The 16356-nt window shown below is 38.3% G+C and overlaps 1 protein-coding gene across 3 annotated transcripts in view; it reads left to right on the top strand.

Moving 5' to 3' along the window:
* Positions 1 to 11149, top strand: part of TRAK2 (trafficking kinesin protein 2) — a 66745-nt gene extending 55596 nt beyond the window's left edge. For all 3 annotated transcript variants that reach the window (XM_036098597.2, XM_078071191.1, XM_078071192.1), the window contains 4 exons: positions 408 to 706; positions 2040 to 2288; positions 4116 to 4221; positions 7188 to 11149. In XM_036098597.2, the coding sequence (XP_035954490.1) occupies positions 408 to 706; positions 2040 to 2288; positions 4116 to 4221; positions 7188 to 7866 (1333 nt within the window). In that variant the 3' untranslated portion in view covers positions 7867 to 11149. The remainder of the gene's footprint in view (positions 1 to 407; positions 707 to 2039; positions 2289 to 4115; positions 4222 to 7187) is intronic.
* Positions 11150 to 16356: the final 5207 nt, after the last annotated feature.

Genomic DNA, 16356 nt, shown 5'->3' with positions numbered 1-16356 from the left:
ACTAACTTTATAGATAGTCATATCTGTAGTTTCATAAATTAAGTGACTACACTTATCATGGTGAGCATTGAGTAATATTTACAATTGTCAAATCAGTATATTATATACCTGAAACTAATATAACATTGTATGTTAATTATACTTCAATATAAAAATTAAATGAAATAGAAAAGTTAGTAAACATAAAATAAGTATATTTTTGCTTGTCTGAAGTTGCTTGAAATGATCTGTAAAAAATGATGTATTAGTGATTTTGGTTTATTATTATTTCTGTATTCTTGATACCTAAGGAAAAAAACACTATGATTTTAAGATCAGTCTCTTGAACATTCACCATTGTAGAAAAGAGAAGTCTAGATTGTGCTTATCACCTTTACAGATCTAGTCAGTGAGTGATTTTCCCACAGGAACGTTCAGAAGGTGGGTCAAGCAGGACCCTCTGGAGATAGTGATTTGGCTACAGCACTGCATCGCCTTAGTCTGCGGCGACAGAACTACTTAAGTGAGAAGCAGTTCTTTGCTGAAGAATGGGAGCGGAAGATCCAGGTTCTGGCTGACCAGAAAGAAGGGGTTAGTGGCTGTGGCACCCCCACGGAGAGCCTTGCCTCTCTCTGCACTGACCAGTCGGAGATCGCAGACCTCAGCAGTGCCAGTTGCCTTCGAGGTTTTATGCCTGAAAAATTGCAGATTGTCAAGCCCCTTGAAGGTAATAAATAAGTAAGGGCCATTCTTAAGCCACGTTGCTTATTAGCCTTTCCTTTCCTAGAATTGAACTTCGTATTGTAATTATAAGAGGACTATGTGCAGGAGACACCTTTATTACCCCTAAACCACATTTGTGGGACAGTCCATTATGGTACTTACTTTGTGGAAAAAGAATGAAGAGATCTGCTTTCTCCAAGTCATCAGCCATCAGTATTGTTTTCATATAAATGTGAGGGAGGAGGAACATCCTTTCTTGTCCTTAGCTAAGATATATCATTGACAGCAGTTTTTATGGTAAAATAAATGGGATATGATAAATAAATAAAAATAATATAGATGTAATACGTCATCTCTACCTTCCTTTTCAAAAAAGAGTCCTTTACCCAGGAAGTGTCATTTACTTAGAGATATGTGTGTCTGGGTTGGTGGTTTTGTGTTTTTTTTTTTTTTTCCTGTTTTGATAATTTCCTTTCAGTTTCTGTTCCCTCTGAGGATAGAACTTGAATTCAAAATAAATTTGTTTTAGGGAATATTGATTACCTTCAAATGGTTCTATTATTATCATAAAGGAATCTGCATTAGACAAAATTTTGAGTAGGTAATCTATAAGGACCCTTCAAACTCAAGGATGCAATAAGTTAGTTTCATTCATTAATGATCAGTGCAGGTATTTGTCAGAGTTGCCCACTCTAGGGTGAAATGTCTATAGTGACATAATTAGACATTGCAGGAGCAGGCGCTTGGATGGTCATTCACCAGGGTTCTTAGACCGGAACCACGGGGATATATCCTCCTTTTAGCATCTCCTTCACTTTTGTACTCTCCCTGGAGAGCCTGGGGAACGGAGAGTCATGAGCAGGGTGGGGAAGAACACAAAAAACAAAACAAAACACTGAAATTCAGGTGTCTTTCGATCTAGAAGCCTGGCTTTTCACTTCGAAGTTCGTAAGTAAGGAAGTCTTGATTTTTGTCACCTGGGGAAATACAACCCCACCTCCAGGGTGCATGTCTTCCTTCTCCTCACTGCCTCAGCATCCTAGTTCCCATTAAGGGTGTTGTCTTGGCTTTTTCACTGCTGCTTTAGATGTCTTTTTAAACTTTACTTTTGAAACAGAAAGATTATTGCTCATACCTTTAGCATCTTGTCAGTCTTCCACAGAGAACTTTATATAAATTTTACCAAAATATTAAGACTAAATAAGTAGTTTTATTATTATCCTTACTTTTTTACACATATAATTTTAGCCTCTGTTTCAAGATTGAATATTTGTGGGAAATTTAAAACGTGCCTTATGGGGTTTTGTTTTGTTTTGTTTTTGGTCTTTCACATTCAGGATCACAAACTTTGCACCACTGGCAGCAGCTTGCTCAACCAAATTTAGGAACCATTCTTGACCCACGACCAGGTGTCATCACTAAAGGCTTTACCCAGTTGCCCAAGGATGCCATCTATCACCTCTCAGATTTAGAAGAGGATGAAGAGGAAGGTATCACTTTTCAAGTGGAACAGAAACCTTCAGTATCCAAGCCAGTAACAGGAATCTTCCTTCCAGCCATTACTTCAGCTAGTGGTCCAGTTACAGGTAAGAACAGTGCTTGGTGGGGTGTGGTCCAGTAATTCTGCATTCTGACTTGCAGGATGGCCACTTGACCACCTCCACTTAAATCTAACTCGAATGCACTCAGTCTTGAAGAAAAGAAAGATCTATAATGACAGTGGCCTTTCTCATTCTTCCCACCTCTTAGCCAGCCTGTGTAAGAGAAAGATCAATTCAGTCAGTGGTTCATAAGCCTTTTGGGCTCAGGATTTCTTTATACCCTTAAAAATCATTGAGAATTCCAGACAGCTTGTCTTTGTGGGTTGTATCTATTGATATTTACCATATTAGAAATCAAAACTGAGAATCAAAATATTTATTAACTCATTTAAAAATAATAATTACATGTTAACACAAATAATATGTTTTATGAAAAATAGCTATTTTCTTTAAGTAGTGAGAAGAATAGTTTTGTTTTACAATTTTACAAGTCTCTAATTTATGGCTTAAAAGAAGATGGCTGGATTTTCATACAGCTTCTACATTCGGTCTGTTATAGTATGTTGCTTTGTTTAAAGAGTATGAAGAAAATGCAGGCTCACACAGAGGTATAGTTGTAAAAGGAGAGAGTATTTTAATAGCCTCTTCAGGTATTTGTGGATAATTATTTGATATTACACCAAAACTTGGTGAGTGGTAGTTTCTTTAAGCTTTATAAAAGCAATATGGAATCCAAAAACCTATCAGTGAACTTTTCATACTTAGTTACACAATCTGTTGATCTTTCCTACACTTTGAATGCATCTTTTACCCATCATGCACTGGTCATTTGGAAAATATTGGTTCACTGAGTTATGCAGATCTTCCAAATGTTAACATATTTCATTATATAATATATTAAAATTACATTAATATCACCACGTATCTCATCAGATAAATCTTTTTAGTATTAGGAAGCTTTAAAGCTCGCAAAGGTGGATATGAGTTCTCCAAAACTCTAATTTTCACTTGAAGGTAAAATTTTGTCACTGACAGCAATCCTGTAAGCTGTTTTTGTTGAAGAGATAGGCTCACTACCTTCATTTCCAAGAAAATTTCTGCCAGATAGCCAAGTCTGAATAAACGAAGTTAGTTGTTCTTTCAAGTAAAAAATGGTGTTCCTTGAAAAAATTTCAACTCAACTGCCCATCTGCTTTTGCTTTAGATAACCATTGTATCTTGGTATGCAGCGGAGTGCTTAATGCGCACTTCCCACTTAGTCGCACAGAATATCAAGATAGAGGGTCAGGAATCTGGCTTTTTTTTTTTTACTGTTGCAGGTGGGCAGCAGTGAAGAATATCAGCATAGCTTGTGTAGCTTGGTGCCGTTGCCTTGCTTTGTGCTAAGGAGTCGGCAGTTTTGCTCAGCGTTGCTTTTGCTCCGATAGTGCAAACGCCAACCCAGTCAGAAAGGCAGATAACATCTTAGCATTGCTATGAAAGTAGTTTTGACCTGTGACCTGTGGATTCCCACAAGGTCTGCAAACCACACTTTGAGAACTGTTGAAGTAGATAGTTTGGCTAGAAAGACTGAATGACTAGATCTTGTTGGGGGCAGGCCAGGGGGGAGGGGAGATTTTCAGAATATGTTTTTCTCTTATTTCTAACCTATTTTTAATGCTTTTGGATTACAGTTTTAAAGTATTGAAGGATTCAGCTATATACCAGCCAGTTGATACTAATACAATATTTATGTATATTTCATTTCCAAATTTGGTGATTTTTGTACAAAAGACCCTTTACTAATGCTTAATTAATAAATAGTGATGAATGTTTTACATTATTAACCTAACCTTTCAATTTTGTTTGATTCCATTAAAATCTCTACTTCAGTTGCAACCTCAAACCCAGGCAAGTGTCTGTCATGCACAAACTCGACATTCACCTTCACCACCTGTAGGATATTGCATCCTTCTGATATCACTCAGGTTACCCCCAGGTAAGGGGTCTGGGCAATGTGAGGCCTAAAACTTATTTCCTTAACTATGTTTTCATGAATTTATTTTAAAAATTACTTTCATTTTAACTCCCAGAATTTTAATTAATGTTCTGTGATCATTTGTCTTTAGGATATTTTCACATTGTATCTTCTCCTTTGATCATTATAACTCTTTGAAATTGGCAGGGCAAGTGAGTATGTATTGTGTAAGTGAAAAACTGAGGCATAGGTAGTTTAGGTAACTGGTCCAAAGGCAGAGCGGTAGCAAGTGACCCAGCTGCAACTATACCCAGAGTAAGCTAAACTGCAAGATTTGAGGGATCAGTCCTCAACACAAGACTGTCCTCACTTGTTTTTTTGTGGGGTTTTTTTTTTAAGATTTTATTTATTTATTTGTCAGAGAGAAAGAGAGAACGCACAGGCAGGGGGAGCAGCAGGCTCCCCGCTGAGCAAGGAGCCCAATGCGGGGCTCGATCCCAGGACCCTGAGATCATGACCAGAGCCAAAAGCAGGTGCTTAACCAGCAGAACCACCCAGGTGTCCCACTTGCAAGTTCTGCAAGTTCAGGATGTTCCCAAAACCACTCTCTGGTGTGATAATTTGCTAGAAAGATTCACAGAACTCACTGAAAGCTATTAGGCTCATGGTTGCTGTTTATTACAGGGAATGGATACAGGTTAAAATTAGTCAAAGAAAGAAACATAGGTCAAAGTCTGGGAGAGTTCCATGTGAAAAGTTTTCCTTTTCCTTAGGATTCATTGCTTTCCTAACATCAATGTGTGATAGTACATGCAGAGTATTACCAACTAGGAAAGCTCATGCAAGCCTCAGTATCCAGATTTTTTATTGAGGTTTCAGTGCATAGTCATGATTAATTGATTGATCGATTGCCCATATAGTTGAGCTCACCTCCAGGTCCACTGACCTAAAGCCCCCACCCTAAATCACATGGTTGTTCTCTCTGGCATGGCTAACTCCCACCCTAAAACTATTGGGTGTGGCCAGCTCACCCCATGATCTAGTATGGCCAGCCTTCATCCCAAACAAAGACACATGTATCAGACACGGCATAGATTACCTCCCAGAAGCTGAGGGCAAAGGCCAGAACCCTCTGGGCAAGGCCAAATTATTTACTATACAGGCTACAACATGCATATTCTAACACCTAGTTGAGGGATCTTATTAAGCCATATTGCTGCTATTTCTGTCCTACGGATTCCCAAAAGAATCTAAGGTGGTTTTCAAAGGTACGTACAACATTGGGATAATGTTAACTAGGAGTAGTGAAGAAAAATGAAGCGTAGAGGAATGAAGAGTAAGGATATAAAATGGATAGAAGAATAAAACTAGTATACAAATTATAACATAAAGTCTTATATACTTGCTACTGTGAACCATGTATTTGAGTCTTAACTTTCTAGCTGCCAGTGTGGAAGGAAATAAGATTATGATTCACAACGTATGTGTAAGAGCAAATCATTTATTTAGGGAAGCATTGGGTTTCACCCAATAAAGATCTTAGTAAAGTCTGTAATGAACAGGCATAGCTGCAATTTTTCCACATTGTCCTTATGTCAACAAGACAATAAGTTTTATAAAATTGGTCCTTGAGAGGACTCTCAATACAAGTTGATACCATATGAAGTATACAGTTTGGGAAAGGACAGTCAGTTCTACAGTAAAGTAGGAACAGGGAGGTGGGAAACTGGGAGTATAGTCTATAGACTACATCAAATTAGAGGTTCTTAGTTGGATTTGTTTAACCACAGAGTCAAACGTGTTTGTTTGTTTCTTTCATACCAGTTGGTGCTTTAGAAAGTTTATTTATTATTGAATTATTAGTTCTAATAATAACTTTGTTCATAATCATTAAAAATTTTGTTATCTTGATATACTGAGTATTTTGTGTTAAAGTGAAAGTTTATCTATTAAATACTGGTAACATTTGCTCAAGGGAGGGAAATTGGCTAAAGATGTCCCTTCTCTGCTCTATCACCATTTCCCTGAGTACATGATTTCTTAGCATTTTTTTGTTTGTTTGTTTCTAACAAAACAGAATAATAGTTGTCAAAGCTTTTAATTTTTTTTTTAAGATTTTGTTTATTTGACATAGAGAGACAGCGAGAGAGGAAACATAAGTAGGGAGAGCGGGAGAGGAAGAAGCAGGCTTTCCGCTGAGCAGGGAGCCGGACGCGGGGCTCGATCCCAGGACCCTGAGATCATGACCTGAGCTGAAGGCAGACGCTTAATAACTGAGCCACTTAGGCGCCCCTTTTAATTATTTTTATTTTCCCAGAAACACATGTTTGAAGTCAAGGTTAAGAAAAATTTGTTTCATGGGTATCCTTATACTACTATTGTTTGGAATTAACATTTTTGAAAATAGAAATTTTAACAATTTCAACTTTTATGAGTTTTTAGTAATATAAAATTGAAAGATTAAAAAGAAAACAATTTCTCCTTAGAAGAACATCTTAGGTTTAATATAAAAGATTGTATGTTCTAAAAAAGTTGGAGAATTATTTACTCATGGATTATTGTTTCTGGTGTATTTCACTTTATGGAATGAATATATAAAAATAAAAATTTCTGGTTACTTTCTGTAATATTTTATTTTCTTTGATTTCTATCATAAAATTTATTCATATTCCCAAAGACACATATTTTGAGTTATAATTTAAGAATAAAATTATCTGAGAGTAAACTTTCTCATATCCTTTGAAAAGAAGTATGTTTCAATGAGTTAGTGACTTAGTTATAAATTACAAATAATTAACCAGTCACTGAAGTAACATCAAAATTCTTATTGTTCAGATCTTTCCAAAGAGTACAGTTACTGATGTATAGCCTGTTGTTCTATATTTACTACGGATAACTAACGTAAATGCTGACTTGGAAATTACTTTTTATTTTTAAACACTCTCTCCTGCTCTTTCTTTCTTTCTTTTTTTTTTTCCCCCCCAAAGCTCTGGGTTCCCTTCATTATCCTGTGGAAGTAGTGGTAACAGTTCATCAAACACAGCGGTGAATTCTCCTGCTATGTCCTATAGACTCAGCATTGGCGAATCTGTTACCAACCGACGAGATTCCACTATAACCTTCAGTAGCACCATGAGCTTGGCCAAACTTCTGCAAGAGCGGGGCATTTCTGCTAAAGTGTATCACAGCCCAGTTTCAGAGAGCCCCCTCCTCCAGCCTATCCCTAAAGCCCTGGCTATTCCTTCTACACCACCAAATTCACCATCTCACTCACCTTGCCCTTCTCCTTTGCCCTTTGAGCCTCGAGTTCATCTCTCCGAAAATTTTTTGGCCTCCCGACCAGCTGAAACATTCCTCCAGGAGATGTATGGTTTGAGACCTACCCGGAACCCTCCTGATGTTGGCCAGTTGAAGATGAACTTAGTGGACAGGCTGAAGAGACTGGGGATAGCCAGAGTGATCAAGACCCCTGATGCACAGGAAAATGGAAGAAGCCAAGAGGCAGAAATTGGTCTTCAAAGACCAGACTCTGCTGTTTATTTAAATTCAGGTAGCAATTTATTGAGTGGATTGAGGAGGAATCAGAGTCTTCCAGTCATGATGGGTAGCTTGGGCACCCCAGTTTGCACAACTTCACCGAAAATGGATATCCTGAAGGAAGACTGAAGTTCAGCAGTTAACTGACCTCTTAAACAAATTAGCACATGAAGGATAGATTTGCACTGATGCATGTAGTCTGGTCTGACTGAGAGACAAGGAATGTTGCAGATGGGTTGTGAATGTGGAAAGGGGAAAATGGAACAATGGAAACAGAATTGGGATGAGACCCTAATGAATGAGGTCTAATAAATTGAAAGTATAAATGAATGGGTCATGAGTGTTTGGAGCAGAAAAGGAAGAAAAGTTTAATATACTTCAGTTGGATGTTCCTATCTTGAGAATAAAAAGTGACTGGACAATAAATTCAGTAATATCAAAATATACCAGTTATACTGAACTTGCTAGCACATTTACTTCTAGTAAGCAAAAGCAGCAAGAACCCAGCTTAGGAGATGGGAAGAGAAAGGGAGCAGCTTTGATCATTGCCTATGAAAAGCTGAACTGCAGGGTTGCCGGGCTAAGCCCCATCTGTTACTGAGGCTTTTATGTTTTACCCTTTTATGGTCTGCTTAAATTACATATCCATCAAATGGTATGTACACAGCAGTAGCAAACAAGGAATTTTATCTTTTTCATAAAATCAGAGTAGTGGAAACTCCCTTTTGCTTTCTGTTTTCAAGCCTTTGAGCCACTGGGAGCCCAAACACCACCCACATTCCTTTTGTATTTGTGATTAATAAAAGTTCATTTTTAAATTTGTATCTTTATACAATACCTCCAAAAAACCAATATGAATTGGGGGGTAGGAAGGATTTACTTAAGAAGGAAAATATGGGTAAGTTGGAACCAAGGAAACTTGTTTTCAGAATATTTCTTTTAGATAAGGACAGTGGCCAAGGCATATGAACAAAATTACATGTCTTTCAAATTTCCTTGGAGGCTGGAAGGGGTTAAACCAGAAGTGCAATCAATAGGAATTAGGGAATGTTATGTATTTATGTCTGTATGTTTTTTGTAAGGAAAGTTACTTGCAACTAAACTTTTTCCAAAGTGCTATGCATATTTTTCAGTGAAGATGAGATGTATTTGCACAAAAATTCTCAGGCATATTAAATTATTATAAGCTAAAGTAAAACCCAGGTGCTTGCTTTGAGATTGTGGTTTTTTTAAATGTAAAATTAAGACACATCTGTCTTTTTCTTGATATCTGTAGAATTCGAGAATGAACATTTTTAATGGGAAAGTCAAAGCTTTTGCTTTTTTTCCTGGGATTCCTTTTTTTTTTTTTCTTTACAAATTCTGTGAAATGGCAAAGTGAAACTCATGGATTAGGTTTCAGCATTCAGCAGTGTGACGCAAGGCTGTGAATTGGGAAGAAACGGATCTGTTTCGCTGAGTGTTGCTGATCAAGGTCTGTTCATCAGATGACATGGCTTTCTCTACACAGTACAGTTCAGAAAAAAATACCATTATATGAAAGGCATGATGGAGAAGAAATGAGGGAGGGGGCTAATTATTTTGTTTTTGAAAATGGAAGGCATATTGATCTTTTTGGAGCTTAATTTGCAAATGTTTTGCTCATTTCTTCTGACTTAACTGAAAGGCAGTTTTCTGAAGAATTCTTGATGAGAGTTTTGCTCCTTTGGTTCCCATTGATACACCTATTCTCGTGCCTGAAGAGGGTCCTTCCTTTCCCCTCTTGAGGTGCCTCTCCTACCTGAAGAAGCTATGTGCTCAAAAGGGTAGAAAAACCAACCTGCATGCAGTAGTAAGAATTTGTGAGTTTACCATGCTTTTTAGAAGCTTAATAAAACTTTTCTAAATTTCTTAAAAACAAAAAGTTAAAGTGTCCTCTCCCCTTCTGTCAGTCATGCTGAGGTCATAACATGTTCAGAAAGGATTCCAGCAGGTCCATAAGTGAATGTAAGTGTCCCTGAATGTGGTAGGCACTAAACAGAAGAATTCCTTGTTTAAAGATGTTTAAATTTCCAGAATATTCCAATTCACTTTTTTAAAAAAATAGTATTTGAGTTTCTACTTCCTAAAGTGACTCTGGGGTGCTTATTTTAGCCAATTCTTAAAGCTTTTTATTTATTCTCTAAGAAAGTAGTCTTCCTGTTGCCAGTTTCCAAGAAACATCAGGAAGTAGGAAAATGTAGGGCCAGAGAGTAGTACAAAGTGTTAAATTATCAGATTTGTGTATCTTATATAAATAGCTATAAACTAAGCTAGACTTTGGAGTATTCTGTATAATTAGTATACTTTTTTTTATAACTGATGCTAAAATGATCATTCTGGAGGCAGGGTGAGGGCATATTCACAGCCAAATAAGCACATCTAATTAAAAGAGACCCAGACTTAAGTTTTTGAAAATTGGACTGATGTTACTGTTCTGCCAGAAACATGATGATTGTATACTGGCACATGCTTGTCTCTAGAAATGAATCTGTTTGAAATTGGGGTTTGCTGTTTTTAAGATTCCACCTAAAATCATTTTTGGTACAGCCTGAGAATCTCTATTATAACAAAGCTGTGCAAAGTATAGTAAGAAGACCTGGAGCCTTGTAGGAAGTTTCTCTTCAGCTTATTTGTTATACTTTAGTCCTGTCACATTTTAGTTTTTCAGTATCAACTGTGTATGTACTTTTATGCCACTATAGGAAACTCTAATCTTTTTTTTCTCCTTCAGGAAGGTTCTCAGTGATTATACCTCAGGTATTTCTGAGTATCCTACTATCTATAGGAGGGATACCTTTGTGAGCTCAGAATGAAAAGTTTTCCTGAATTATGATGATCCCAAATCTTATGTAAATAGCCTTAGGCTTGGGTCTTAGGGAGAACTTAATGACCATCGTTAGAGTAGTTTTTTAAAAGATTTTATACTTTATGTCCTTGACTTGACATGAATGAACAGACTTTGGCAAAGGGAGGAAATAAAGAGACAGCTCATGACTAGAGCTTATTCTCTAGAAAAGGTGTATTTTATACAGTATTCAAAGTCTGTTCTTTTGTTCTGACCATTCTAGTACATAATTAGTACTTGTTGGTTGCTCACATTGACTTTAGACATCTGGAACGAGAGCTCTCAAGTGTTTAATGGTCCACTCGTTTGATGTCAGATGCCCACAGGCCTGTACTCCCAAGTGTAACTCCGCAGTGTCTACACCCAGGTGGCTGCATTGCAGAACACAGCTGCCGAGGGGTGGTGGTTCAGTGCCCTCTGGGGCCACCAGGGAAATACTGTTGTTGGATATCTAGGGCTTGACTTCGTCAAACAGCTCTTTGTGCACTTACCTTTGCTTTGTCAAATGTAAATCAGTTAATAAACATGAGTATCTTCTTAAATTTTTATTTGTCTTTCTGTGTTTTTGTCCCACTTCTTCTCACAGATTATCCTGCATTGAGTCTTTCCTTTCCATTATGTTGGTTTTGGTAGAGAAAACAACCTCTCTTTGCCAAACGAATACAAAACAAACCAACAGTAGTCATAAGTATTAAACAGATCTTACTGTATTTTCTGAGATATATTTTTCAAAACAGAGGGGATGGAATGTCTATATTTGCCATATTGTTTCCTTAGCAAAATAACAGCCACAAAAAGTCATTGCAGATCTTTAATTTGGGAAGACTGAGAAAATGTGAAGCAATTTTTTTCCTAAACTCCACAATTTACTGTTGATGCTCTTAGCTATTTAGAAACTGTTTTCAGCAGACAGTCTCCCCTTTGGTGTCCTGCCTGCTACTCCCTTGTGGTGTAGTCAATAAACTTCTATCTCTTTTGTTCTGCCTTGGGTGAATTCTTTTACCATCCACACCGCTGGCCCCTACCCAACTGGAGCACCCCACACTTGGTGTCCTGTATGGGGAACTCTGCTGGCCTGGGACTCTTCCCAGATTCTCCAGGAATTTCTTGGAACTTTCCCTCAGTGGACCTACTCTAGCAGTCCTTGGGAAACTGAGGATCCAAAATCCCAGGGGGAACCCACCAGACCACCCTTGCCCGAAAGGGTGAGGGATTTTTCCCTCTTGCCCTTCAGAGGGACTCTTCCCTCCCTCTCCTCTCTCTTTTCAGCCCCTTGGCGCCCTAACCCTAGTACTCCTCAGACAACTGAAGATCTCTGGCCAGGGCAACTCCCTGATGTGGTCTAAAGGTCTGAAGGTGAACAGGTTGGACTGCTGGTGCCTGTGACGGCAAAGGACCCCTTTCCCTTCCTCTCCCACTCCATCTCCTTTAAGGTCTCCATTCCCATTGTGCTTCTTTTGGAACTCCCTCCCTCCCCTTTTCCTTTGTTCCCATGGATCCAGCTGCCATCTTCATCTATAAGCAAAACACATTCCTATGCATCTGAGTGGCACATCCTTTCCGCTCCTTTTTCCAACCCGGTCTGGCCACCTGGTGTCCAGCTTTCCCTGTTGCGGAGGATGTCCCAGCAGGGATTTCTATTGCCATTTGCTGCAACCCTCCCCTTGGTAGGATGCCCCAGTAGAGTCAGTCATTCCATATAAGGTTCAGTCCTTTTTCAGGTCAGTGGGATGCCCTGACTGAAATTGCAACCACGAGTCAGGAGCTCCATTGCCTTTGGTGGGATGCCCCTTTGGGAATCAGCAGCTAGTCTTTCCCACTATGGGACAAATTCCCTCTTTTCCTTTGGACTCACCCTTGGGCTGTATTCTTAAAAAATGGAACAAATGTGATGCCCAAGGCCTGTGAAAAATGTCTCATTTTTTTAATGTAATGTTTCCTGGCCTTAGTACAAACTCCCAGATCAAGAGGTATGGCCCCTCCACGGAACCCTTTCTTATTATTTTCCAGCTTGACCTCTTTTGCCAGAATTCCTCCAAATGGTTGGGAGTCCCACATGTGCAAGCCTTCATGTCATTGTCCCCAAATCCTGACCTCTGCAAAAACTGTAAAGTGTGTTTTGCTAGGTTTCATGGCCATCTGATCCTGCAGATAGCTATCAAACCTGAAACTTTGAGGTTTTGCTAAGTTAAATGATAAGTTGGATTGAATTCATTGGATAGCTAAGTCATTTCCAAATAAGATAAACTCCTAAAGCATTGGTTAATGATGTAGGTCTCTCTGCTTTTGACTTCTTACTGCAGAGAAACTAAAAATACTTGGGTCTGTTGGAAAACATGCTTTGTGCCTTATTGAAAGATTATACTTTGAAAACTGCATGTCCCCAAAAATTATGAAATGAATTCATAAATTTGCCAATCTAAAGAATTTTGGTGTAATAGTTCACAATTGGTTACTACTTAGTTTTCACTGGAGACTAAGGTTCTAAGAGTTAAAATTTTGCTATATGTAATTAAGACTGATGGAAATGATAAGGAAAGCAACTCCGTATGTAAGAAAGTAGGAGACGTGTAAGAAAGGTGTCAGGAATGAGAATACATTTTTGTTGAGGGAAAAAGAAGGTAATTTTGTCCCAAAATGAGACTACTTATGTGGAGAGAAAAGACTTAGGACAAAATCTGAATACAAAAGAAAGTTGTAGGTCTGTGAAGGGAAAGCTCCAGAAAAGAATTTTATGTGTGGTCAGGATGAACTAAGATTGAAACAAATAGTACCTGAACCCTCTGAAATTCAGAAACTCTCAATGAGTATTCTTTGTTCAATGGCAATTATAATTATTTGCATAAGTCCAGTGAGAATCTATTCTTCTTGTAACAAGACACCATTGGAAACATTGGTTATATTACCAAGGTTTTGACTGGAATGTCATATTTGAGAGAGACATGCATAGACTCAGATATAACCAGACATCTGTAAGGAATTAAGGTTGACTTTATGAAGCCAATAGAGCCCCTTGGAAATGTTGGTCTGGTACCTTGCTTACAGAATTCCCAGCAGCCTTACCAGGTGAGTAAAGAATATCACTTCCTGGGAGGTGCAGGAACCTCAGGATTTGGGGGGGAGGGAACCTCGAGGAGAGCAATTTGCCCAAATCTACGGGTATTGCAGGCATGTCTGATGGCAAACATTTGGTTTGGCTTCTCGCCTCAAGAGTCTATTAAAAGTTCAGCCTGCAGATTCCTTGTGAAAAGTTCCAGTAAAGCAAATTTTAAAGGATCTCTATGGTCAATCACTATTCTTGTTGAACTTATGTAAATAATTAGGCCAAATTTGTTAAAATTGGACTTGTTTTTCAAATGAATTAGTCTTGATTTGGATACAAAATTTAGTGATTTAGTGATATTCCCAGCATCTTTAATTGTGTTTTCTTTCACAAATGAAGAGCAGCAGTAGATGTGTTTAAGTCCCAAAACCTTCTGATGAGGGCAATATTTGAGGGCATTCTGTTGACTTACATCTCTGTTTTTACTATATTAAGTTTGATTTATGCTAGTATCAAGTTTTGTTTTTCATTGGTGTTTATAAAATAAGTACCTAAATGCCATAGAATTTTCAAATGAACAAATGTTGCTGTGCAGGTTTGGTAAAGATGACAAAATACAGCTGCTGGCTGGCAGGCATGAAGAGTTTTATTCTAAAAAAATGAGAGTAAAACACACCAAAGATGTGAGATATTAGCAAAAAATACATAAAAGTCAAATAATTTAAAAAGTGTTCCATAACATTTATTTTTCTTGCCTTCTAGCAAAATCACTAAGTTATTTAAAGGCAAGATTTTCACATTATATTTAAACATTACAACAAAGGGCCAGAAAACTTTACAAAATATTTTAATTGTGTGTAATCCACTACCACTTAAAAAGCTATTTCACCACCTTTCAAGGGACTCTCTAGATACACACAGTTCCATACAATAATGTGAAGAAGTAGCGCATTGCTTCATCCATGTTCCATCTAGGCCTATACATACATATATATAAATTTTAAGGTAATCAGAATTCATATTGCAAAATATTCTTCAGCCACAAAATGCAGGTCTTGCAAGTACCACTCCATTATATAAGTACCTGTGGAATTACAAATTAAAACATTAGGGGGCGCCTGGGTGGCTCAGTAGATTAAGTGTCTGACTCACGATTTCCACTCAGGTCGTGATCTCAGGGTGGTGAAATCAAGCCCCCCATGGGACTCCACCCCCAGCTGAGAGTCTGCTTGAGATGCCACTTGTCATTCCCTCTGCCCCTCCTCCCACTCGCGGGCGCACGCACACAAGCTCCCTCTCTCTCCACTAAATAAATAAAAGTCTTTAAATAAAAAAATTAAAATGTTAAAAGAAGCGAAAAATGGATGCTCGGCACCACTGGAAAACAGTATTTCATTATGCATGGATCGATGCATCCATACTGAGAACTTTTGACAAGTTACCTTTCCTCTCTCCTCGCTGCTGCTGCCCTCATTCCTCCTGAATTCCAGAGCAGTGTCTGTCTCTGACCTTAGCAGCACAACCCAGAAACCTTCCTAGCATTTAAGAAAAAAATTGTATTCTTGAACTATAGCTGACCCACAATGCTATGGTAGTCTCAGGTCTACAACACAGTGATTCAACAATTCTATACATTACACAGCGCTCACCAGAAGTGTGGTCACCATGCAAGGTTAGCACAATATTATTGGCTATCTTTCCTATGCTGTACTTTATATCCCTGTGACTTATTTCTTTTATTACTGGAAGTTTGTACCTCTTGATCCCCCTCCTCTATTTCGCCCGTACCCCATCTCCACCCCTCTGGCAACCACCAGTTTGTTCTCTGTATTTATGAGTCTGTTTCTGTTTTTGTAAGTTTCGTTTTTTGGATCCCACATTTAAGTGAAATCATATTGTATTTGTCTTTCTCTGAAAAGATTCTCAGCATCGCTAATCATTAGGGAAATGCAAATCAAAATCACAATGAAATATCACCTCCCACTTGTCAGAATGGCTATTATCAAAAAGAGAAGAAATAAGTGTTGGCAAGGATGGGGTGTAAAAGGAACCCTCATGTCCTGTGGGTTGGAATGTAAATTGGTGCAACCACTGTGGAAAACAGTATAGAGGTTCCTCAATAAATTAAAAATAGAAATGCTGTATGATCCAGTAATTCTACTACTGGGTATTTACCCCCCAAAAATGAAAACACTAATTTGGAAAGATACCTGCACCCCTATGTTTATTGCAGCTTTGCTTACAAGAGCCAAGATATGGAAGCAACCCAAGTGTCCATCCACAGATGAAAGGAGAAAGAAGATGTGGGTATGTGCAATGAAAAATTACTCAGCAATAAAAAAAAAGAATGAAATCTTGCCATCTGGGACAATATGGATGGACCTCGAGGGTATTATGCTAAGTGAAATAAGGCAGACAGAGAAAGACAAATACCTTCATAGCATTTTGACATAGTCATCTTTTGTTTTGAAGATAAAGGGTAAGAGGTGAGGAGAGGCATTCCCCTGGATCCTGAATGGGATTACTGATGAGAACAACAGATGTTTAGGGTAATGGGTCCTGCTGTTCCAGTGCTGAGCCCCAGATCAAGTGCCCGTAGGCGTTTGTATGACTCCTGTGGTTTCCTGGAGAGGGACCATTTGGGAACAGCTGAATCACTCACTTAGCAGAGCACCCTAAAGTGAGATCTTCAAAGACAAGAAACAATCAA

This window comes from Halichoerus grypus, chromosome 4 (assembly GCF_964656455.1).
Source record: "Halichoerus grypus chromosome 4, mHalGry1.hap1.1, whole genome shotgun sequence".
In the NCBI taxonomy this organism is placed as follows: Eukaryota; Metazoa; Chordata; class Mammalia; order Carnivora; family Phocidae; genus Halichoerus; species Halichoerus grypus.
This window is presented reverse-complemented; position numbering and strand designations above follow the sequence as displayed.